Source organism: Melospiza georgiana, chromosome 5, assembly GCF_028018845.1.
Source record: "Melospiza georgiana isolate bMelGeo1 chromosome 5, bMelGeo1.pri, whole genome shotgun sequence".
In the NCBI taxonomy this organism is placed as follows: domain Eukaryota; kingdom Metazoa; phylum Chordata; class Aves; order Passeriformes; family Passerellidae; genus Melospiza; species Melospiza georgiana.
Window position 1 is genome coordinate 37,956,517 of NC_080434.1, and position 24,613 is coordinate 37,981,129.

A 24,613-nucleotide genomic window follows, 5' to 3' on the forward strand; every position below is an offset into this window, starting at 1 on the left:
TGGTTGGTTTGTCTCACAAGCTCTGCTCGCGGCAGATGCTGACCCCTGCAGTCATAAATGCAACCCAACAACAGAAGAGTGATTCCAGTTCCTTTTTAATGAAACATCATTTCACTGCATGTTGCAGGCTGGACAATCAGTGGAGGTGCACCTTCTTCACTCTTCAGGGAAATAATCTAGCCTTGAAATTAAATTAAGTCTCTTTTTACTAATCTTCCACCCTAGTTACACAAGCCAGTGATGTTAATTCACACAGCTCCTGGTTTATCTGTAAGGATTCTCGGCGATTTACACAAACGCTTATCCACAATCCATTTTACACCCACGAAGGAGTGCAAGGAGGAGAAAGTGCAGCTTGATTTTAGCTGTATTTTATTTCAACAATGAAATTTGACTGGTCGTGGAGGACCTGCTTGAGTTTACAGCCACAAGCTGGCAAACACTGGAGAAGCTGAAGTGCTACATCACTCCGTGCATCCCTAGCGAAAATAACATCGGGAGCATTCCCCTGCTACAGGAGACAACAAGATGTTTATGAGGCGGGATAACTCAGGGGGCAAATCGAAACCAACAAAAATAAAAATCTTTTCCCCAGCCCAAAACCAATTCCAAAAACTTGATCTAGGGGCCATGTCCCTGCCCCTGGCAGCGAGGATTGTGACCAGAGGACCTTCAGGACAAGCCCAAAATATTCCAGGACTCCCCCCTACCGGGACAACCCAAGCTGAGAGGACGAGCGCTCCCCTCACGGCGCACGCGCTTTAACGGCTGACCGCGCACGCCCCGCCCCGCGCATGCGCGGCGCCTCCTCCTCCTCCCAGCCCGGCCGCGGCGTGACGCGCTTGCGTCAGACGCAGCCTCGTCCCGGGTCGGGGCGGGGCCGGGGGGTAACGGCGCGACTTTTCAAAATGTCGGCGGGGGGGGCGCGGAGCGGCCGCTCCCGGGCCCGGGAGCGAGCGGGGCTGCGCCGCGGCGGGCGGCCCGGGGCGCCCTGATGGGTTAAGCGCGCCCCAGGCTCTCGGCACGACCGGTAGCGGGACCCGAGGGAGAACGGCCGGCGCCATGGCGACCTGCATCGGCGAGAGGATAGAGGTGCGGCGCGCAGCCACTCGGGGCGCGGGTTGGTGGGAGCGCCATTCCTCCCGCGCCTTCGCCCCGGCCCCACGTGTCGGCGGGGAGCGGCGCTGCCATGGCAGCCGGGGGCGGGGGTGTCCCGCGTCCCGGGAGCCGCGGCGGGAGCGGCGGCGGGAAGGCCGCGCCGGGCCGGGCAGCGGCAGCGCGGTGCCGGCAGGAGGATGCGGCGGGGGTGGCTGTGCGGGCCGGCCGGGCCCCGCCGCCGCCGCGTCCCGGAGAGCTCCCTGCAGGTAGCCCCGGTTCGCCTCGGGTTTGCCGGATCTCGGGGTGCGGGGACTCCGCATCGAGAGGGGAGCTGCGAGGTTTGAGTGACAAAGCCCCGGCTAACGAGCGCGGTTTGTTGGTCTTGCAGGATTTCAAGGTGGGGAACCTCCTGGGCAAGGGCTCCTTCGCGGGGGTCTACAGAGCAGTGTCCCTGAAAACCGGCCTGGAAGTGGCCATCAAAATGGTAAGGCAGGCGGCCAGAAAGTATCCGTCTCCTTAGAGACCGAATGCAGAGTTGCTACAGGTTGGGGTTATGCAGTTGGGCACTGGTGTTTGGGTTGAATGTTTGTAAATAACGGACATTAAGATCGCGACTCGATCCTGAAAGATGGACCACAACGAAAAAGACTTAATATCTAATAGAAATACTTTTTAGTGTTGGCTACATTTAGCCTATCTGTGTAGCAAAATGAGATTTAGGTTTCTCTGCTTAAGTATTTCAGAAAAATATTAATAAGTGTTAGTGTTGATAATGTTATCACTTGACTGCTTTCAGTTGTGGTGTTCCTCCAATTATCTATAAGACTTGATCATTAAAAGAGTTCATTAAGTTAAACTATGTGAAAACTTTATATTTAAAAATTGCCAGGCAAACATGCACTGAACTTCTTAAGTTATGCTGTGATCTACTTACAGATAGATAAAAAAGCCATGCACAAAGTTGGAATGGTACAGAGGGTTCAGAATGAGGTGAAAATACATTGTCAGCTAAAGCATCCATCTATACTCGAGGTAAGAACCTTGGGGTTTGTGGAGAGGGCTGTATATGTGACTTGCTGCAGGGTCTACAAAATGGAATTTCATTTTTTCATTGTCTTTTTTTTCCAGCTTTATAACTATTTTGAAGATAGCAACTATGTGTACTTGATACTTGAGATATGTCACAATGGCGAAATGAGCAGATACATAAAGAACAGAAAGAAACCCTTTTCAGAAGATGAAGGTGAGATATTTTTTTTTGGTCTGTGGAGCTGTCTGCATAACTAATTATTAATATTAATAACTATTAAATTCTAGAGGAAGAGTGTTTAAACCTGCCATCACAGTTTCTATACCTTAAAATCTTGTGGTAAGTGATAATCTAAAGATTGATTATTATTGTGTATGTATTCACCTGTATTTCTATATACATTTGGTTCTTTTTGTGCTATATGGAGTATAAAAACATGGTGATCTTAGAAGGCAGATAAAGAGAGAAAGTAGAGCTTACCTTAGTACTTAAAATTCTGTTGAAATGTAGGTTAAAATTGGAAGAGGAAAGAAGAACAGGAAAATTGGCAACTTCTGCCTTTAGTGCTTCCAGACTCACCTCACTGCTCACCTCTCACTCAGTTCTTCTTACTGAGAAGAACTTCTTACTTGCTTAAGAAGTTTCCTGCTTACCTGCTTCTCTATCAGTTTCTAATTTAATTCCATGACTCTGCTATAGATAGGGATTTTTTGGGACCTAGGCCACAGGACTGGATTAATGGGGTATTGCTATAAAAGCATCACTACTTTAATTTGTATCTGGCTCTGATTCTTAAGAATCTAATTTGAGAAAGTTTGGGCCAATTGAAAATATTTCCAGTCCCGTTTCCTGTGTTACAATAAAGAACAAAGTTGTACAAAGGTAATTCCAGCTTCACTAGTCTGACACCTAAGAAAAAATAGAAGCAAGACAAATAGCAGGCTTAAAGCTGAGTTATCTTCAGAGCTAGGATTTCAAATCTAAGAGTGCAACGTGTGGTTCTGTTTTGACAGCGCGACACTTCCTGCACCAGATTATCACGGGCATGCTGTACCTCCATTCCCACGGAATCCTGCACCGGGACCTCACCCTCTCCAATATCTTACTCACCAGCAACATGAACGTCAAGATTGCTGATTTTGGCTTGGCCACTCAGCTGAAGATGCCTCATGAGAAGCATTACACCATGTGTGGGACTCCCAATTACATCTCCCCGGAGATCGCCACGAGGAGCCCGCACGGGCTGGAGTCGGACGTGTGGTCTCTGGGCTGCATGTTCTACACCCTGCTCATTGGCAAGCCGCCTTTTGACACAGACACTGTCAGGAACACACTGAACAAAGTGGTGCTGGCAGATTATGAGATGCCAGCCTTCCTGTCCAGAGAGGCACAGGACCTCATCCACAGGCTACTGCGCAAAAACCCCGCCGATCGCTTGAGCCTTTCCTCCGTCTTGGATCATCCTTTCATGGCCAGGGGTGGCTCTGCACGGAGCAGAGATCTGGGGAGCTCAGAAGATTCCATGGACAGTGGGAATGCCACCATCTCTACGACCTTCATGGGCTCTTCCAGCATCAGTACCAGTGGTAGCTTGAAGGAAAAGAAGAAGCTGTTAGTTGGACAGCCGCTCCCAAATAAAATCACTTTTTTTCCTACAAACAAGAATTCCAGTACAAATTCATCAGGAGATGGAAGTGGTTCTTTCCAGCAGTGGGGAATTCAGGGAAAGGAAACTGGAGTAAGTGGCAGGGGAAGAAGCACACAGGCTGCTGAGGAGAGGCCACATTCGCGCTACCTCCGAAGAGCCCACTCCTCAGACAGGTCTGGGACGTCCCACAGCCACACTCAGGGCATCTCCAACGTCATGGATCGCTGTCACTCCTTGGAAGTGCTTTCCCAGCCTAAAATAGGAGCAAGGGAGAACACAGAGTGCTTTTCACCTGCCAACAGCTATTCTGATATAGGAGAAATATTTAAGGAGAAGACTTCTAGTACTCATGGTTCTTTTGAAGAGCAGATATCTCCACCTGTAAAAGATCAGCCACAGTAAGAATCAGTTTTCTATTCAGATGAAATTTAGAGCTCCTTTATTGTCTTCTTTCCACTTGCAACAAGTTGATGATTTCTTTCCCCACAGTAATTGTAGTAGAGAGTCTTGCTGATTGTTCTTTTTAGAAGAGACAGATGAAGGGAGAAGGCATTCAAAGTGCAATTATCAACATTTTTACTTGCTCATCTGTTGAGGTGATTTTTATTTATGCTTGGAGAGGATAAAACAAAAATTTAGTAAAGATTAGGCAATAGATTATAGAGATGTGTCAGAAGGAAGGTGTCAATCATAAATAATTATCTGAAATTGAGTCCTGTACTTATTTGTAACTTCTCTGTGAAAATCCTGGCTCCTTTTCTATAGATTTTCTATGAGCAGAATATCAAAAGAATAATTTTCTGTTTTAATATAAGGACTTCCATATCTTAGTTCCTGCATTTCTTTCCACATGAAGAACTGGCATAATTTCCTATGTTTTCTCTTTGCAAATCAGTTCAAGGAAAAGACAAACAAGAAAGTGAAAAAAAAGTAAATGGAGTAAGAAGTTTTTCTTGACTGTTGTCAGGTGTATGACATAAGCAAAGTTCTGTGGGCATGTGCATTCTTTCTAGTATGAGAAATGTTTGATAAATCAAAAGTTTATACAAATGTTACTTAATTCTTACTTTTGTTCCCCATGACTTCACAAAGCCATGCTGAATGTAAACATGAGAGGATATCAATGTGTGGGATTAACTTAATGGTTAAAACTTTTTTTAAAATAATAATTGATTATAGGAAAGCCTTTTACACCTGTAGATAGCTTGCACAGCAAAATCTTAAATGCAAGTCCTAAGACTTGAATTTGATGATTTATATTCTGTGGTTTTGGGGTGGTTTTGCTGATAAATGAGCCCTTGCCAATGGTGAAGCAGTCATCATCACTCAAGAAAGTGCAGATAGGTTCAGGCTATGGAGATAAAAAAAACTCACAGGAGATTAGTGTGAATTTACAAAAGGTCAGTGACTCTGCAGTAACTGGTTTTGTGTGTATTCTTTATCCTTCAACACATGCATTCTATCACCTGTGGCTACATATATGTGATCATCTAAAAAACTGGTAAAAAATCATTATAATTTCTGGGTTTGGCTGTATTTTATACAAATTCAGATTATTTTGGGTGGTAGGATTGGCATCTTTGAGCTGCATGTTTGTTATGCATGCCGTCACTGTGTCTTCTCCAAGGCTGTGAATTAAGTGCTAGATGTAAGAACAGCTACTGCTGGCAGCATTATCATCACTTTTCATTCCATTTGGAAATGATTTTATTTGAAAATAAAATAAAAAGAAGCACCTTCTTTGCTGCCTAGAGCTACAAAATGCCACCTGCATTTCCTAAATGTTCTAAGTGTTGTGGTTTCTGCAGCTGTAGCATTTTAATTTTTGTTGTGCAAGTGTCTTTGATGCAAGCTTGATTATGTGTGTAACTTTTATTTTGTAGCCCAAATTATCTGTGCCCAGTGAAGCCCCAGGTTGGTTTGTTAGAGCAGAAGTCCCAGGCTGAGACCATGCAGCAGTGGCTTGGAAGCATGCAAACAAATGGTGTGTTACTCATCACTTCTGTATTTTTGCAGTCAAGTTAAAGACTTCTGTTAGTTTCAGTGAAATTTTCTATTCTTCTTTTATTTCTTTGTACATTGAATTTGAATGTATAGTTTCCTAAAACAAGCTTGTTGTTTTCTACTAGTATTTTAGCAAAAAAATAAACAAACAAAAAACCAAAACAAAGAGGAAATCAGAATTTTAGACCCTGTTGTGTAAATATGTCAGAGTAAATATATGACAAAATACTAGCAGGTGACTTGAAAGCCCTGTTGATTTAGTTGTGCAATTACAATTAAATAAGAGAAGATGGGATCTCAATGAATGAGAAAAATAATAAGGCTACAGAAGGATGGGTGGAGGAAAGGACAAAGACACAGAAGGGAAGGAGGTGTTCTTTGTTGTGCATCATATTACATCATTTACAAATCAAGTAATTTAATCATAAGAATAAACCATAAATCCATTCTAGCCTTTTTTGGTTTGATATTACTGGACTCCTTCCCTTCCTGTCTACAGGGATTTGGAATCAGAGAACATATGGTCTGAATAATCCTATTTAATTTTTGGTCCCTTCTCAACTGTTCAGCCACACAGCAGAAGGAGCAAAATAATGATGTGGGTGAGGTGAAAGTTGATCAAGGGCTTAAATATCAAAACTAGGGAAGGAGTTATAGGAAGATTAAATATAAAAACAGATGTTCAAAATAAATAAATACAAGTGTTTTAAAAATAAAACAAGGGTTTTGTAGTGTGCATTTAACATTTTGAGTACTAAGACCTCTGGTAGATGGTAAAAACACTAGTTAGATCAACTGCAACTTATATGAAATCTGCTACTATTGGTTATCTGAATGGTAAGTAAGCTGTTTTTCAACAAATGAAACTAATTCTTGTATAAGAATCTACTTGAAGTCCTAGAATTTTGTTTATAAATTATTCTTTAAAATTATTTGATGTATAAAAACTGAAGACCATCATAACTGCAATGTAGGAGCAGCTTAAAGTAGCACTGTAATTTTGCTACCGTTGGTAAAAGGCCTGATGATTTGGACTGAGAATTAAAGAAATCCCATTCTTCCCTTAAATAAGCCTTCTATACAATCCCTTAAAAAGCTTTTGAGCTATAGTAGAGTTTTTTCCTTCTGGCTCTGACTCTGAATCTGCAATGTCCTTTGTGGTGCTTTCAGATGCGCTGGGGCCACCTGCAGCCCTGAGTGCCAAGAGTAACACACAGGGAGGCTTTCGGTACCACCTGGATGTGCAGCAGGATGCACCAAGGAATGCATGGAACACCCTAAAAGACATCAGGAACCACGGAGCATCTGGGGACTGCCCACATTCTTTAAACCAGAGAAACCCAAAGCAATGCATCCCTGGAGTTGTCTGCAAAAATGAGAAAGTTCAGCCTGGCCTCTGGCTGAACTCCAGAGTGACATGTGGCCTTTGGTCAGCTCCAGAGCAAAAGCAAACTTGTGGCCAAGAACCATCAGCACACCAGAAACCTACACTGAGGAATGTTGTGTCACCTCTCACTGCACACAGGCTGAAACCCATCAGGCAGAAAACCAAAAATGCAGTGGTAAGTATCAGTTCTGAAAATGGGAACAATTGAAATGCTTAGTATGGTGTGACTGCCTCTTTAAAATCACTTGGTAAAATAGAAATAGATGTTTTTAGGAAACTGAATCTAGGATAATTTCATTTAAAATCATAGTAGTAAGATGCATCTTAGCTTTTGTATAGAGAATACTTAAAGCATGATAGAGCAGACTTGTCTGTGTTTGCTTTTAGGAAGCCTCACCCTCAGTTACCAGGCTGATACCCTCCAGTCATCTCGAAGTGCTCTGCTTTTAAAAAAAGAGCACTAATAACAAAAGTTACTGTAAGAAGCATTTATCTGTTTGAAGGGCATTTAAGGAAAAATAAAAGCATTTATTAAAACATTTGTGGGGGGGAAAAAAGTGGTATCTTCCCTTTTGCAGAAAGTAAATTATGTTTAATATATTTTAGGTGAGCATTCTAGATACTGGGGAAGTGTGTATGGAGTTTCTGAAAGAACACCGCTCACAGGAACTTGTGAAAGAAGTTCTCAGAATATCTTGTGATGGAAATGTGGTGAGTACAATTTTGATTTCTTCAGTTTTATGAAGTGCTTGGAGTTCATTCAGAGCTGATTTTTTCTTTTTAAGTGATTATTTCTTTTGAAATCCTCTGTTTATATATGCACAGCTGTAAACTCTGCCCCTCCATAATAAAGCCATATAAATACAAGGAGCAAGCAATTATTTCAGAAAAAAATTGGACTTGACTTTTGGAATAGGTGAAGTATTGGTGAAGAAGTGCTGCTGTTAAATAATTACTTAGAGGAATAGAGCTTAATTAAAATGTGAGTTATTTCCATACCTGTTAAAAGTGCACAATGCTGTAGTAAGTTGCAACTACGCACAATTTTTGTTCCCTTTTTGTAGATTGCAGTTTATCATCCAAATGAAGGAAGAGGTTTCCTTCTTGATGACAGACCTCCTCCTCCTCCTGAAGGCATCTGCACATATAATTTTGACAACTTGCCGGGTAACCTGAAATTTACTTAAAAATTATCTTGATTAATGTGATATTTTAAGTGAATCTTGTGACTTTATAGCTTTCGTCTATTACTTTTCAGATAACTCTGAAGTAAAACTCCTTTCAGAATTAGATTTAAACTACAATTTAACTGGAAAATGTTTTGAAACTTCACAAGGAAGTGTAACCCACAGGTTTTAATTCCTTTTATATGGAAGCTTTAAGGAGTCTCCCCTTTATAATGTAGTGTATTAAAATTAAAACTCTTTTAATATTTTCCTCATTCATACCAGGAGCTGTTGGTGGAAATAAGTCAGTTTCTCTAAACATGCCTGTCAAGTACTTAAATACTACTCACAACTTTCAGCTATCAAATATATAATTTAAATTACTTCTCTTCAAGCTGCTGCATGAGTGTTTAATCTGCTAAATTCTAAATTTTCTTTTTTAGAAAAGTACTGGAAAAAATACCAGTATGCAGCTAAATTTGTGCAGTTGGTGAGAACAAAAACCCCCAAAGTGACGTTTTATACAAGATATGCCAAGTGCATGTTGATGGAAAATTCACCCCCTGCAGATGTTGAAATTTGTTTTTATGATGGTATGTATTCATTTTTGCAGTTATACTAATAGCTAAATCATCATTTTATGGCTGCACTAAAATATTGCCTAACACTAAATAACCACCACTCCAGTTTGAAGAAAATAGTGCACTATAAGCAGTTTTTTGGACACCCTGCCTTTATTTTAGCGCTTGTAGATTTAGTTGATTCTTTAATTCCTTAGTGATATTTTTTTTAGGAAGTACGTGTTGCAAAAGTGTAATTTGAATTATACTTTGGTTTTATTCATGAACTCTTATTTCCATGGTTGAACTGTTATTTTATACAGCTCACACTGAAAGTATTCACATTTTCTTGCAGGAGCAAAGATCCATAAGACAGCTGGTGTAACTCGTGTGATTGAAAAGTCAGGGAAATCCTTCACTTTGAAAGGAGAAAGTGAAGCAGGGTTGAAGAAGGAAATCCAGGCTTATATGGATCATGCCAATGAGGTGAGGTGTTTTACACAGACCTTTTCCAAGCATCTTCCTGAAAATTCACCTTCCCTTTCACAAATGTGCCTCCTGTGTTGCTCTGCATGTTTTTCATTACACTATTAAAGAGGGAGGGTGTTGTTTCTGGAAGAACAAATATCAGAGTAGAGGTAATGGTTACCATCCCTCACAAGCAAGACTGAGGGGAAATTCTTACTAGTGTGTAAAGCAGGTTTGTCTGTCTGGTGAAAGGATTAGACACTACAAATGAAGCTGCTTTATACAACTTGAAAAATTCAGTACTGTTGAAGTTTCCTTAGGCGGCCTTCCTTGCCACAAAATGTGTATGAAATAGTTATACAAGTCTCAGTTTAAAACTTGAATAAACTCCTCATTTCAGGGACATCGTATATGCCTTGCACTGGAATGTGCTGTTTTGGAAGAAGAGAAAAGGAGTGGAAGTGCTCCATTTTTTCCAATAATTGTTGGAAGGTAATATCTTTCAGTTCAAAATACTGATGTATTTGAATATTTATGTATTTATTGAATATTTATTGCATACTTATGTACATGAACTGAAAAACAGTTCTGTAGAAAACTCCTGCCATCAAGTGCTTTGGACAGTCCATAGTAAAATGAAGGAAGAGCTGTTTCTTCATTTGTTTCTTTAATCCCTTTTGTACAGACCTTTTCCCTGTTTTTCTCATTATTTTTCCAGGAAACCTGGTAATACTGAATCACCACTGGCTGTAGCACCTCCACTGTTGGACAAGACAAACTATTCAAAAGAAGTTGTGGCATTGGATAGAAATCAAGCTGCCAGTTCTACTCCAGTTCAGACTCCAAACTGTGCTCCTGTAAGTACAGAAGGATGTACCATGGAGACCAGTCTCCCATGATGCTGTTTTACTTGAATTAATGGAATTACATGTACCAACCAGTCTCCCATGTTGCTGTTTTACTTGAATTAATGGAATTACATTTGTATGGCCGTGGGCTTTTATTAGCCATTTGTGAGCATACTGACTAGAATGTGGATTTTGATACCTGGATTTAAGAGCATCTGAAAAATCTGAACACTCCAAAACTTTGCTACAAATCCCCCTGGGAACAGAGTTTGAAAATTGCTTATTTGTGTTAGACAACAGTCTTTAGTTTGAAAGCTCTGATGTGCCCTCAGTGCTGTATAACAAATGGTGTCACAAAGGGTATTGGCAATTGATGTTGTTGTTCTGAAATTATCAAGTCTGAATGTGTATATAAGAAAAGGGTAAGTGAGAATATATGTGTAGCCAATAAGGCTTTGTGAGCAATTTCATCTGGTTTGTTTAAAAGGCCCACCAGGCTTTGGTCCCTGATAAAACTTCCTCAGCTGACTGAATCATACTGGGGCCTTGGCACACTGAGTTTGTATTGTGAGCTTTGTTGAATATACATCAATCTACATTTGTAGGATCTGCATCTGTTTGATTGTGCAGTTCATGTCCCTAGTACAGAATCCTGCACATTTCCACCTGCCTGAAGTGAACTGACAACAAAAAGTTGTGTCCCTGTGGGGTTTTTCTACTGTAATGCTGTGAAATGAAGCATGGAGGCTGAATCTGTCTGTACACATGAACAGGTGGCACTGACCACTGCAGCCCCTCAGGAGGATTAATGCCAAGGTTGTTAATTCTGTTCATTCTGTGCATCTCTGGCTTTTAGGTGGTGCCCTGTGAAAAGCCTACGTTTCTGACTGACACTGTTGAAAAGACCTGCTCCTCTGTTCATCCAACGGAATGCAGCCCAAATTCAGCCCAACTTGTCAAATCTGTTTTTGTGAAAAATGTTGGTTGGGCTTCTCAGGTGAGAAATTAATAAAGGGGGCATGTCTGTTCTTTTTCCTATGAGGTTGAGATATCTATTTTTTATTGAAACTTGATTTGTGAGGAATCATTCAGTTGTGCACTACAGCTTAAGTCTAAAATTTGTATGCATAAAGATACTTTTAAATAAGTGTCTTAGATAAAAACCATAGTGATCTACATAACTAGAAGAAACCAAAATAATAGTTCAGTATCTCAGTTAGCACAGTTTTCCTGTGGCTATTACTGCCTGTTTCAGTGTCCTTTGTCATTTAAATTTGACTCTAGTAAAAAACTGAAACTGTTTCACTTCTCTGTTCACTAATACAGATACAAAGGTGTCATGACAGAGTTTGTAATAGCTACAGACCAGATCTATATAAGAGAAATGTATTTTCCTCTACAGCAGGAGAAGCTGTTTCTTGGCAAAGCCATCTTCCCTCTGCTTTTCTGTTGGATAAGCTTTAAATTTAAAACTTTCTTGGCTCTCCAGATAAAGTAAGCTTCCTCTCCTAACAGAAAAAGGTCTCTTGATTATATATAAAGTTTAAATTGTGTATAGCTGTGATCTCTCACAAATGGGCTTCTTTTTAGTGTTTGGCCCTTCATAAGATTTCTTTAGGAGTGGTTAAGCTAAAGGTAATGCTTCATTTATCTGGTATTGACAAGGATATCTAAAGCCAAGCATCTGAAACCTGAGGAAGTCAGCATGAGACTACTTCCTCCAAAGTAAAATCCATGCCATCTTTTTCTTTGGAAGACTGACAAAATACCTAAGTCCCTTTAGGAATTTGAAAAGCTTTCAGTTTCCATTATTAGAAGAGTTCTAGGTTTGTAATTTTGTATTTTGTATGCTCAAACCACAATGTAACCTCTCTCCTCAGCTGACCAGTGGAGCAGTATGGGTTCAGTTCAATGATGGATCCCAGCTGGTAGCCCAAGCAGGTGTCTCTTCCATCACTTACACTTCTCCAGAGGGCCAGACAAGCAGGTGAGTCTGTTCCTGCCACAAAAACATCCAGCTAACTCAGTGCAAGGCTGCTGTACCTCAGGCAACTTCATAGCTGCTCCTGACTCTGGTTGTAGATTTTAAACCTTAGCACTGCCATCACTTCATAGTTGGTTAGCTTATGTAAGCTCCTTAAAGAAAGAGAAGCACCCATAGCCAACTGATAACAAATAAATATTCATTTGTTATCTGGATAACAAATGACTAAAACAAGCTGGGAGTGCATCTGCTTGGTCTCCAGAGTGCAGCCACTATTCATGTGTAGTATTAAAAACAGGGAGCTTGAGCAAAGTCATGTTTTGAAATAACTATATTGTCATGAAATAAAGTATTTAAGCATCTCAATTTTTCTATGCTGCTTTGCCACTCCAGGTATGGAGAAGATGATAAGTTGCCAGAATACATCAAAGAGAAGCTGCACTGTCTGTCTTCTATTCTTGTAATGTTTACCAATCCTGCTGGTCCTCACTGATTCAAGGACACCGGGTGTCATGGCACAAGAGCTTAATAAACTCACTCACTGGCTTCCCAGTCAAGTGACTGATCTTACTCAGCCTATGCAGAGATTCTTCCAAAATCTGGTAAAAAGCTAGGAAGGGGAGGGTTGCTCTCTTTATGTGTAGCAAATTGTGTGTGAAGTCTCATCCAAAACATATTTTTCATTAAAGTGATGGATAAACTCACTCAAGCCAAGCTTTGAGAAACTTAGTTCTTGACTGTGTTAAGTCTTTGGAAATAATCTGAATCTGTTTTATTTTTTTTTCTTACTCCACTGCTTACTCAGTGCCAACAATCAAGGAAAATGCATCTGTGCTGTTCAAGTATTTGTATTTGTAAATAACTTATATTTTTATGTCTTACAAGTAATATATGTAAATATGTATATGTTTTATAAGTCTGTTTTTATTTTTTGTAGCAGCAGCTTAAAACTTCCCTGCACAAGCATGTTATACAAAAAAAAAAAAAATAAATGCAGTGGTAATTGCCTGGATCTATTTATTTGTTTCATGGTCAAGTAATGTTAAAGGAGAAGAGTTAATAACTTTAGGTGGTTTTACCTTGTTTTACCATTGAGTAATACTTAAAACAGCTGAAGTAGCATTAACAGCAGCTTTTCTCCCAAGCATTTGGCTTCAGGTGTGCTAACTCTCCTGATGGTGCTTGTATCTGCACTTAAATACTCTAGGACTTCCTTATCAGGCAGGAAAAGAACTTGAATCCAAAATGATGTTGATGAAGAGTTTCAGAGGAGCTGGTGCTGGCTGTGTGCAAGCACAGCACAGCTGAACTGCTCCAAGCCAGTTCTCCTTGTTCAGCTGCTGTTTAAAAGACAGAACTTTGGTTGCTTTGTCATGTCCAAATCAAGGAAATAGCTTGCAAATAAAGAATTTAGTACTAGGAACGTTTCAGAACAATATACAAGTAGCACTTGCTATGAATTAGCTTATAAAAAAGTCTTTCTTCACAACATTTTGTGATTCTGTAGCATGAAAACCCATAAGAATAAAACTCCTGTATCCTCTTCAGTTAGTATTGAAAAAAATCATCTTTTAATTCAGTAGTTTCTTAGTGTTTGAACAATTGAGTACATAGGAATAAGAATTACATTTATTAAATTCAAACAGTTGAGACATTAGACAGCAGCCACAACTCTCATACTGGAGTTACTCCAGAGGTTTTTTCCCCAGTAGCATTAAAAGGGCTAAACAAACCCATACAGATGAGCTTAGGCCCATTATGAAGGAAAATTAGATCTCACTTTTTAAAATAAAGCCTGAGTGACTAAAACAGGAATTTACACTGTTTCTTGTACCCTAATATCAGAAGAAATAGCAGTGAACACCCAGGAGCCAGTTTTCTCCTTCCTCTTAATTAACCACCACTGCTCAGCACAGTGCATTCATTCTCACCAAGCACAAAAGTGTAAACTATTGTGCTTAGACATTTTTTGTTGTAGTTAAGAAAAGCTGTGCATATTTCAATGCTGCAGGTTTTTCTTCTTGCTACAAAAAGGCATTCAGCAAAACAGTAGAGGAAAAATTGCACATTTGGTTCTCTGTAGTTCAAGTAACAGCTGCTGAAAGTGATTTTCAATGGCTCTTGGTCAACTGAAAGACCCAAATGCCACAGGGCACCTCCCTTGCTCTGTTTCTGTCACCTGGGGGAGATGTAACAGGCTCCAGAACCAGATGTCTGTATTAACCTGTGCTTACAAGCCAACAAACCCAACATCAGGTTTGCTCAAGTAGTGCTGTCTCCATACAAAGTGCATGCAGCTCAACTAATCTTGTAGTTGCAAAAGAGTTACTAATCCTGATTCACAGAATCAAGATAATGTTTCATTTACTTCTTTCGGGAAAGGATGCACGTAACCTGTGACCTTCACAGCTGCACTCAGTGCACATGTACATCACATAAACTGTACACACTTCAAACATGCCATGGTATTGCTCTGACCTGTCACATTCCTTCCTCTGCTGCCAGAAAAGCAGGACACAGAAGCCAGCTGCAGCAGGGGTAACCAGTACTGGGGTATGACCAAGTTAAATGTTCTGTCAATGTGTAAGTACAGGTGTACAGTTGTTAGCACACAGCCAACAAGGTCAGTGGTTAGGTACTCCTCATTCAAAAGCAGTAATAAACTATTACTTCTGCTTGGTTGTACTGTTTGGGTTTTATAAAAATACATATTTAACAATTCTCTTCCTGCATCCTCCCATATCTGACAGAAAATGCAATTAGTCTCTTGTACACTATCTCCAAGAGTAAGAGAGAGGCTACAACTACTCCACAGATCAAGCTGAATGCCCAGCGTGGCCCCAGGTGAGTGTAGATTTGGCTCACAAACACAGGCCCAAGGATCCTTGCTCCACTTCCAGAGGCAGTCAGCCATCCCATGTAGACACCCTGCAGCAGATCAAAAGCTTATGTAAGTGATACTGGCATTATTTAGCTTGCCATTAATTCCAAGCCATTAGCCTAACTAGAAAATGTAGAAGTATTTAAACAACCACTTATCTGTCTTAATGAGTTAAGACACTGATTACTTTGTTTCCAAGAGTACTGCTGAGCCTCTCCAAGCTTTATTCCAAGGCTCCACTCATAGGTACTCTACTGCTTTCTAACAAAAAATAAGTTCTGGCTGTGCTCTGGCTCAAAGCATTAAGTCTCTTTCACCAAAATATAACAGGAAAAAAATGGGCAAAAGGGGGATAAAATTTTCTGTTAAGCAATAATGTAAGTTTGCTATTTTGTTTCACTGTAACTTGCTCATTCCTATGCTCATAAATACACACTTTACCTGACAAGCTAGAACAGTTTTGAGTGAAAAGTACAGAGAAATGACCTCTTCACCTCCCCAACACCACAAAAGAATGGAAAGAAAATCCAGTTTATCAGCACACAAAAAATAGCTCTACTTTTTAACCTTAGCTTTTCTTATGGAAAACAGCAAGTGCATTAAGTATTTCTGAGAAAGCAAGGGTAAGGATGTGAGATGTGAGTGTGGAGGGCAAGCTAAATGAAGAGATGCTTTGTTTGACAATAAAACTTCTAAAAATACTGCATTTATGTCTTTTTTTCTAGAGTTAGGTGTATACTAAAAACTGCCCATACTGGGGGGGTCTAGTAGTAGTCTTTATAGTAGTCTATAGAATAAACTTAGTTTATATAATAAAATTAGTAAGAGACATTATTCCATGCTGGTATTCCAAATATATAATTGGTATTTAGGAAGAGGACTCTGCCAGAAGAGTAATGAAATTTTCACATTGTAAGATTTGCATGAGTAGCACAAGCCTTGCTTTCTAATTCCCCTAGAGACTTGCCTTGGATTTTGAAAAAGATTGGAGTTCCTGCAAAGTTCTGTCCTGCTTAAAACACTTATTCTGCCCTGCAAAGTCCTGCCCTGCTTATTATTTGGCTGATGACAAAAGGAATTTTCACTAGATCTCTCATTCTAATAAAGAGAGTGCACAGCAAGTGAATTAAAGCTTTTAGGGATGGTGCTTACCTGAGGCTTTGGTCCCAGGACTTTGGAATACAAAGTGTAGGACATGACATTGCAAACAGGATAGCCCAAGCCTATGAGCACATCAGAGCTGATGTACTGGGCCAGGTAGATCATGGGAGTGTTGAGGCACCAGGACTGTGTGACAGGGCAGCCCACAGGTTCTGCTGTGTGGTTGGATGGCAGCTGCAGCTCTGGCAGACTCCAGAAAGGTGCTAACATTTCACTGGGGGCTGTTCTGGGAATGGAGTTGTTCTTTATTTCTGTAAAAATAAGTTATTCATATCATTAGGAACAAAAGTGCAATGAAGGGCTTTCAAAAGAAGGTGGTTGGTAAGACTTGAACTATACCTTGCCACTGGATATTTGGTAGTTTCTTGCCCCAAGGCAGTAAGATAAAGAATCCAACCAAGACAATCAGTAAGCCTGCATGGAGTATGGCACGCTCACCAGTCCTGCCAAACAATCAAATTGCAGTTAAATGTATCAAATAATTTAATGTAAAATTTAGGTAGCTGCTAATGACACACCCCATGACACACACCAAAACACTGGCAAGAAAAGTTACAAAATCCCAGTAACTTAAAACCAAATTTTCTTGTGATTCAAGGAGTACAGACAGTCAAATAAGAGGGGGTTATGTTAACAGAATAAAGAACAACCACAACAGCAAGGCTGTGCCAGAATTGGAAGTATTTCATTATCATAGCAAACCCAGATTCATTGCCAGTAAGAGACTTGAGTAAGAGATTTGGCCCTGCCATAAAACATTTTATATTTAGCCAACATAAGAAACAAAATCCCAAAAACTTACTTTTTGGATAGTGTTTTAACCACCATGAAAACAATAACTGATTCAATGCCAATCACACTAAGGATTATTCCATTATAAAAAACAGCTTCTTTCCTGGTCCAGGAATACATATCCATTGTCAGTGGAGTAGCTATACTGGAATGACAGAACAAAAATACAGTAAGCATAAAAACCTTCTTCCATACATTAGTGTCCATGCAAGTATCTGGTATACACCAAATATACTCTGAAGCATCATTAATCTATTTTTGATAGTTCATGAAACAATGTTGGAGTGAAAACTAAGCAAGAGTAATAGAGACACAAAAAAAAAATTAGACCCTGTGAGAACAAAAATTATAATTTTGATAATGTTTAAGTTTTAGCAACCAACCAGTCTGAAACCTCAGTTTTCTAAAAATAATGCAACTCATGATAAAGCCAAATTGTAAAATAAATTTTAACTACATTAGAGCTCAAAAAACTTGCAGAATAAATCATATATATTCAAAGTATTTCCTAAGATAAAAAAATGAAGTACACACTTGAGCCTGAGATAATGATGCTATGTTTTACTTTTTTTCTTACAGACAGAAAATTTGGGAGTAAATAACATACATCTTTAAGCTAAAAAAACCCCAGTCATACAAAACAGTGTATTTCAGAATACAACTGTATTAACTCTATCAAAAAAATTGTTTTAATCATTACTGAAAAAAAAGATGCACTGAAGCTTTTGGAGATAATCAGAATCATACTAAGAAATCACACAAAACTAAAATAAAAAATAAAGAATAAGGTACTCAAGGGAAAACATGTTTTCTCTGCAGATTTTAGCCAGCCTAAGTTAAGCTTTTTTTTCTTCAGTACTTAAAAAGTTGAGGATATGGGTTAAAAAGTTTGCCTCCATTGAAAAGCTTTTACATTAATGATTTCTCTAGCACAAATATGGTAGATATGGTAAAGGTATGTACTATTCTGTACATATCTTTAGTTATTGCTGACCTTTAATTTGTTACTTCAGTTATCACTGACCTTTGATACATTATCAGTGCACATCAGCTTGATTGCCTGTGGTTTTGGATTTCTACTTAGGAAGATGAGTGGAACAGGAAAGCCTTTACATGCACCCCCACTCTAATTACTCTACATGCCTGAATATTTTGAGAGAAAACAGACAAACTCACGTTTCAAAGACAGCAAACACAAACAGGATGACAAAGAAGAGAACGTTGAGTGCTACCACAGCAACGTGGTCAATGCTTCCTTCTGTGTTCTGATCCAGAACATCACTTCCTGCAGCAACACAAAAGAATTACCTGAACTGCACACTGAGCTTTTTCTGATACCATCAAAAATTACAAACAGCAATGATTCCTTTGGTCTTCCAAGTATTTAGCATGTAAGTTGGTGGGCAGCTAGGCAGTTACACTTTGACATTCAAACTATAAAGTTTTTACATCAAAATGGAGCTGTTCAAATTTCAATTCCACTGTCAATTAGAGAAAATAATTTCCAAACTGGTTACATGGTCTGTTTTCCCAATGAATCTTGGGTGACAGCAAAATAAGCAAACTTCTTGAAATATCTGAACAATGGAAACCAAAAAGTTCTCTTCCCAGGTCAAAATTACATAGCAGGATTCTCAGGATGAAAATATGGAAGGATCCATACAATTATTTTTTTTTCCTTCTTTGTTACCAGACAGCACCATGGGCACAACACAACAAATGAAGCAATTTCTGGACCAGCTAGGGAGAGATGCAGCCTATTTTCCACATCAGCTTCCAAGTGCATCAAACTTTAGAATACTTATAAATGCTTCTATGTAATAAGAGAGTACTTCAAAATTAAAATCACAGAGTAAGTTTTCAAGGAAACACTGGTACCTTCTCCATCAGAATTGATACTTTTGTACTGGCGTCCCATGTCATCCACTCGATGCTCCCTAGAAATGTAAAACTTTTTTTATTAATACACACATTTATTTGATCTACTGTTTCTATTAAAATAATTGTAAATGGTATCATCTATAGGATAATTATTTGCAGCTCCATTAAACATCATCTTCAAAGCTGGCACCTGACTGCAGTGAACACTGTTCAAGAAAGGAAATATTCTAGTGGGAGCATATCATATATCCATATGCATTTGCACCAGTGTGATGATGAAAAAAAAAGTCCCCTGAGAATCTTAAAGGAAAGACAGACACTGAGATCCCTACAGACAACCTAATTTCTCCTTAGAGAAAATACATGGGCAGCAACTACCAACATTAAACTATATCAAGCCTAATAGTCCAATATCTTTAACTTTTTAAATCAGTTTACATTCTACCCAGAACATCACCAAGATGCCTTTATGAGCAGCAGAAAAATACAGTATTAAAGAAGGTAGAAACACTTAAAAAATGAATAACAACTTACAGTTTTAGCAGGTTTATTACTCCTCCTGCAGAGCAGCTATTATTTGCTCCAAGTCACCCACAAAACAAGGTAAGGTATTTATAAGGTTTTTTTTTACTTGATTACCTGAATACGGCAAAGATGAGAATAATATTAATAACTCCTAAGAGAGCTCCAAATAACACAGGTGTTGTGTACATGTTCAGCTGAAGACAAAGGAATTTCCACGTTACTCCTTCTTCTCCAATAAGTGTAAAACATGTCTGAAAAACTTAAAAACATCAATGTACTGTGAAAATCTTGAGAATCATTAAGAAAACATTAGAACACATAATAAAAGTTCTAACTGTCAAGTAAAATTTAAGTATTATACCTGTCAAACCTTTTACATTTTGGGAATTATACTCTAAATAAACAAAATGGATACCAGTGGGATCTCAGCTAGCAAGGAAAGTACTTGATTAGACAAAATAAACAGTGTAAACAGCATCATGGCACTTATAGAACTGAATTCTGACTGTACCAATAGTTAATTTTCTTGGCAGACAGACAATTTTTTTTTTTTCTTCTTGCTCTTAATGGAAAACATTGGTCCTGGGACTGGATTATCCCTCATGCTAAGGGCAAACTAGAGAGAAAAGATGCAGTGGGTGAGGTTTAAATTAAATTTTAGATTGGTGCAGAGCAATTGGACAAGAATGTTTCATTTATATTGGCTTAGAGAAGTATAGATTAGTGGACCCCATTTATTCAATCGTGATATCACTGAAAAACTATGCCATAAAATCCCCTGCATACAGCTGCTGAGGATTCCTACTTCCAATGCCCAACTTCAAGTAAGAGAAGTGAGGAGAGAAGATTTTGCTTTACCTGGGCCTAAAATGAAGCCAACTGCTTGGCAGGCACTGGTGTTGGCCATGGCACTCGTTCTTTCCGTCAGAGAAGTGGCACCCGCGATATACGACCGAACTACAGCCACATTGCCTTCAAAAAACCCCAAACCAAGCAAGTGTTCACGTAAGGATCAAGTTCATATTGTTAAATGTTGAGTGACATTTATTTCAGGGGTTGGTTTGCTTGGCAGGCACTGGTGTTGGCCATAGCAGTCATTCTTTCTATCAGAGAATAGGCACCTGCAATATACTATTGAACTACAGCCACATTGCCTTCAAAAAAACCCCAAAACCAAGCAAGTGTTCATGTAAGCATCAAGTTCATATTGTTAAATGTTGAGTGACATTTATTTCAGGGGTTGGATTCTGATTTTGCAAGGTAATAAAAGCCAGCACTCCCTCCGGTCTTTTTACACAACAGCACAATTACACAATTTTGTTACAAACCACTACAGGCCAACCCTTTGCTTTGTTAAATATTGAGTTCTCATTCACATAATGATAAATCTGGTATTAAAACTTAACATTAAGCATCCTACACGAGACACAGAATGTAACAATTTCCAGAAATGTACATCCTGCTGTGTTTACCTGCTCCAAAGCCCACGAGAGCACGGGCAGTCAGCATGTAGTACTTGTTGTGGCCATGGGGCACGTGGACGTAGGCATAGAGACAATTAGCAGCTACAGAAATAGCAGTGGAAATGACCAGAGGTTCCCTCCTGGGCCTGTGGTTGGACCAGAGGCCAAAGAGGGGAGAAGCAACCATTTGGCCAATGCTGTATGAAGCTATGATCCAGCCCAGGAAACTGGCATCTGCTGTTGGATCAATCTGCAGGAACACAAGAGTCAGATCTGTGGGGAAAGCACTGCAGTGTTGACACAACCAGCAACACCCTCTGAGAATGAGTACCTGGCACACCAAGGACTCTGCACTGTCATGCTATCTCTGGGTAATAAACCTTGCATTGATCACTCTCTCCAGCAATGCACCCAACCAATAAAACCCTCTTTGCTTCCTGGGAATGGCTCACTGGCAGCAAACTCCAGGAGATTTTGATGTTCTGGTAGAGACAGACCTTGAGCAGCACGGCAGCACCTTCCATGCCAGCAGCAAGGAGTCACTGTCTCTGCACATGCCTCAATCTGTCCTGATTTACTGCTTGTCACTCTCATTTTTTAAGATTCTCTGATATTTACATTCTTGTAGCAAACTTTCTCACACACTTTTTGTAAATAACTTATTATTTTGCTTTCTTTTCTAGAAGAAAAGAAGTTTGATAAACTGTTTGTCCAGTGTCATTGGAGAGGTGGCACTTTCACCCACCAATCCAAAGTCACTATTAAAAATCTGTAAGTGTTAAATCAAAAAATAAACTTCCCTTTTTTCACCTTAAAAACAACAGTGTGTGCGTGTTGTGTTGTTTCATATCCTATAGCAACAGCTGGCAATGCATTTTCTTGTTTTCTGCAAGAATTCAGCATCAGCCTCACCTTCAGTGACACCTCTAGGTCTCTGCCCAGGTTATACTCTCCAAATTTTGCATTTGAAAAGTTCCTTCTACAGTTCCAGGGGCACTGAAATCCTAGCACAGATTAAACTGAAGTTTTAGGGACTTCTGTGCTGCTTTTAAGATCTAAGAGGTTTAAGATCTAAGATCTTAGATTTAAGATCTAAGACCTCCAAATAAACCACGGTCATCCCCTGTTAGGAATACCAAGATCTCTGGGCAACAATGTGATATCTACAGAGCAACTTCTACCTTCAGTTTCCTCTTTTATTATTTTTTTTTTCCAAAACACAGACAAGTCTTGTCTACTAGGTTTTAATAACAAGACTTCTGTTGAAAATCATGATATTGGAAAACCAAACATTTCTGGATTATGATGTACCTTTACCAATTGTACCTTTAACAATTTTGCAAGAAATAATAAAAGTTGTCTAAGTGGATGGCAGAATAAAAGTCTCTTAAAGCCACACACCTCCATCCACTTCTTCTTTTCCTAAATAAAATGTCAGGTTTTCTATTATCTACTTTCTGAGCAGGAGTTTTCTGTTCTTAATTATTTTAAAAAACACCCCATATTTACAAACCTTTTGGAGATAGGGCCACACAGACATAATTACAATAGAGAAACCTGTAACACAGTAAAAAAATGAAGTTATTTTATTTGCCATTTTTATCAATAATTTTATTTTCTGAAACAGTTATTACAAGTCCATTATTCTGTATTATACCCCCTATAGAATAAACCTGTGCATTTCCTGCTTCTTTTAAGGAGTGCTAATTCCTCCTATCAGGAGGAACTATCTTCAAAAGTTCATTTTTATAGGTGCATACACACTAAACAAAAAACCTCCTATGTTGTCCTCCCAATGGAAAGAAAACAAGGTCCCCGAAGTAAAAAGAATTTCTTGATATACTGACATATCTGTATTCATTAGTCACAGAGATTTTAGCTAATAATAATAAATAAAAGAGTTACTGAAATATCCTATGAACTTCAAGATAATTTCTAGGCCCACAGAAAATCATCAAAGGTCAAAAATCAATTCTTGTTTCTGGGGGGAGTTATTTAGTCCTGCAATGGAGATGCAAAGGCCAGTAGGAGAAAACAAGTTTTGATACATGTTTGAAATAGACAGCATACATTCCCATAAAAATCTTACTTAAGAACTCCATGTTATTTCTGTTTTCATTGCCCAGAAGTTTCACTCTGGGTGATAAAAGTGCAACCTTTGTTTTGCTGGGTTCTGAGCAATACCCTTACCTTGCCACTACCAAACTAGTCATAAGCCACAGGCTTATGTAATCCATCTCTTTGTGTAAAAGCAGTTTTATTACTTACCAGATGTAACTTTCTGTTTGATTTGCTAAGATTCAGACATTCTCTTTTAAAGAATCAAAAAATGCACCTTTTCTGAGGTTAGAACAGTGGCATCAAAGAAGCTCTCTAGCTGGAATTTTCAAGCCCTGTTATTTTCAAACCAAAGTATATTAATTAAACAAGTAACACCAAATTCCACGTGTATTTACTCACCTACACTGCTGAGAAACATTGTCAGGTACATGATCCAGATGGATCTCCACCTGCTCTTATAATGCTCCTGTGATTCCACAACATCCCTGGTTTTCAAACAAAAAGCAAGAGGGAGAAAGAAATCATTATCAGATCCTCTTCTAGTTGCTCCCACATGGCACTGCAAACATTTTTCACCAATCTCTCAATGCAATTGTGTAACTTGTTAAGGAGGAGTGGATTTCCACTCAGCAAGGACTATAAAGAATATATTTTTTGCTGGAAAAATACTGGATTGACAAATCAAACAAAATAACAGAAATGCTATCACACACCAAATGTCACACAGAGAGATCTTGATCTAGGCAGGTCTTCAGTTCTGCAAACTCTGTATAGACACTTTGGAGTATAAAACTTTTAAAAAGTGGGTGTTAAACCTCTCACAGCTGTAACCTTATAAGAACCACAAACCTGAACAACCCTTGATTTGACTAAAAGCTACACCCCGTCTGTTTTTATGATGAGAAAATAACAACATACAACGTAAAAGCTGTGTGTAAAAGATACTGCTGTAGATTGCAAGGGCTGGAAAAAATTAAAATAGAAGTTACAAACTAAGTTACAAAGTAATGTTTATTCAGATGATGCAGACTCAGGTTATAGATATAGATGCCTAAACAGAGTTTACAAACGCTGTTTATGCGAGTCGTACCTAGACTTAAATCTGCGATTTTAAATTCATGACATTTGTTTTGCTGTCAGAAGGGGGTAAAAGCCCCAAACGCCGAACAGCTGCCCACACACGAAGGCTGCTATTAAAGCCCAAGACTTCTGCCGTATATTAATCCCGCTGGCCGTTTTTTAGCAACTTCCCAAGGCAGTGCGTTTGTGTTTTCCCGCAGAGGGAAGCAGCCTCCGGCCCGCTCCCACAGCCGGGCCCGGGGCGCTCCGGGACACGGGCTCCGAGCTCCGGAGCGCTGGGGACGGCGGCTGGGCCGGGACCCCGGCCGGGCAGCGCCCCCCGGCCCGGGCCGCCCGTGACGGGCGGGGAAGGACCCGGCACCCACGGGCGGCTCCTCGGTGCACCCGCAGCGCCCCTGCACAGCAGAACCAGCTCTTACCTGCTCTCCTCCTCCTCCTCCTCATCCGCCGCGACCCCTGCGGACCCCAGCAGCGGCTCCCGCCCGTCGGGACGCGCCTCCGGAGCGGAGCCCGCGGCCGCCATAGCCCCGCAGCGCCGGGCCCCGCCCGCGGCCGCCTCACGCACGCCGCCAGGGG

At 39.8% G+C, this 24,613-nt stretch overlaps 2 protein-coding genes across 2 annotated transcripts; one reads left to right on the top strand and one right to left on the bottom strand.

Moving 5' to 3' along the window:
- The first annotated feature begins 1,061 nt into the window (after positions 1-1,061).
- On the top strand, positions 1,062-13,675 carry PLK4 (polo like kinase 4). The gene is made up of 16 exons (XM_058024727.1): positions 1,062-1,092; positions 1,487-1,582; positions 2,035-2,130; positions 2,227-2,341; positions 3,142-4,174; positions 5,660-5,760; positions 6,951-7,342; positions 7,774-7,878; positions 8,232-8,334; positions 8,777-8,926; positions 9,249-9,379; positions 9,762-9,853; positions 10,080-10,218; positions 11,066-11,206; positions 12,090-12,196; positions 12,587-13,675. Exons 1-16 carry the CDS (start codon positions 1,063-1,065, stop codon positions 12,684-12,686), a joined length of 2,931 nt encoding a protein of 976 aa, XP_057880710.1. The 5' UTR covers position 1,062; the 3' UTR covers positions 12,687-13,675.
- A 66-nt stretch (positions 13,676-13,741) lies between these two features.
- On the bottom strand, positions 13,742-24,566 carry MFSD8 (major facilitator superfamily domain containing 8). The gene is made up of 12 exons (XM_058024728.1): positions 24,457-24,566; positions 23,357-23,442; positions 22,410-22,453; positions 20,906-21,146; positions 20,292-20,405; positions 19,548-19,692; positions 18,906-18,964; positions 18,204-18,312; positions 17,038-17,172; positions 16,575-16,678; positions 16,227-16,486; positions 13,742-15,121 (listed from the first exon to the last, which is right to left on the bottom strand). Exons 1-12 carry the CDS (start codon positions 24,558-24,560, stop codon positions 14,906-14,908), a joined length of 1,617 nt encoding a protein of 538 aa, XP_057880711.1. The 5' UTR covers positions 24,561-24,566; the 3' UTR covers positions 13,742-14,905.
- Between the last annotated feature and the right edge of the window lie 47 nt (positions 24,567-24,613).

Excerpts from the sequence above, each read along its gene's own strand:
- PLK4 (XM_058024727.1), top strand. The coding sequence starts at position 1,063 with ATGGCGACCTGCATCGGCGAGAGGATAGAG. Across the intron at positions 2,131-2,226 it reads AGCATCCATCTATACTCGAG|CTTTATAACTATTTTGAAGA; the intron begins GTAAGAACCTTG and ends TTTTTTTTCCAG. Across the intron at positions 10,219-11,065 it reads AGACTCCAAACTGTGCTCCT|GTGGTGCCCTGTGAAAAGCC; the intron begins GTAAGTACAGAA and ends TCTGGCTTTTAG.
- MFSD8 (XM_058024728.1), bottom strand. The coding sequence starts at position 24,560 with ATGGCGGCCGCGGGCTCCGCTCCGGAGGCGCGTCCCGACGGGCGGGAG. Across the intron at positions 22,454-23,356 it reads AATGTTTCTCAGCAGTGTAG|GTTTCTCTATTGTAATTATG; the intron begins GTGAGTAAATAC and ends ACTGTGTTACAG. Across the intron at positions 16,679-17,037 it reads GTTAAAACACTATCCAAAAA|GACTGGTGAGCGTGCCATAC; the intron begins GTAAGTTTTTGG and ends ATTGTTTGGCAG.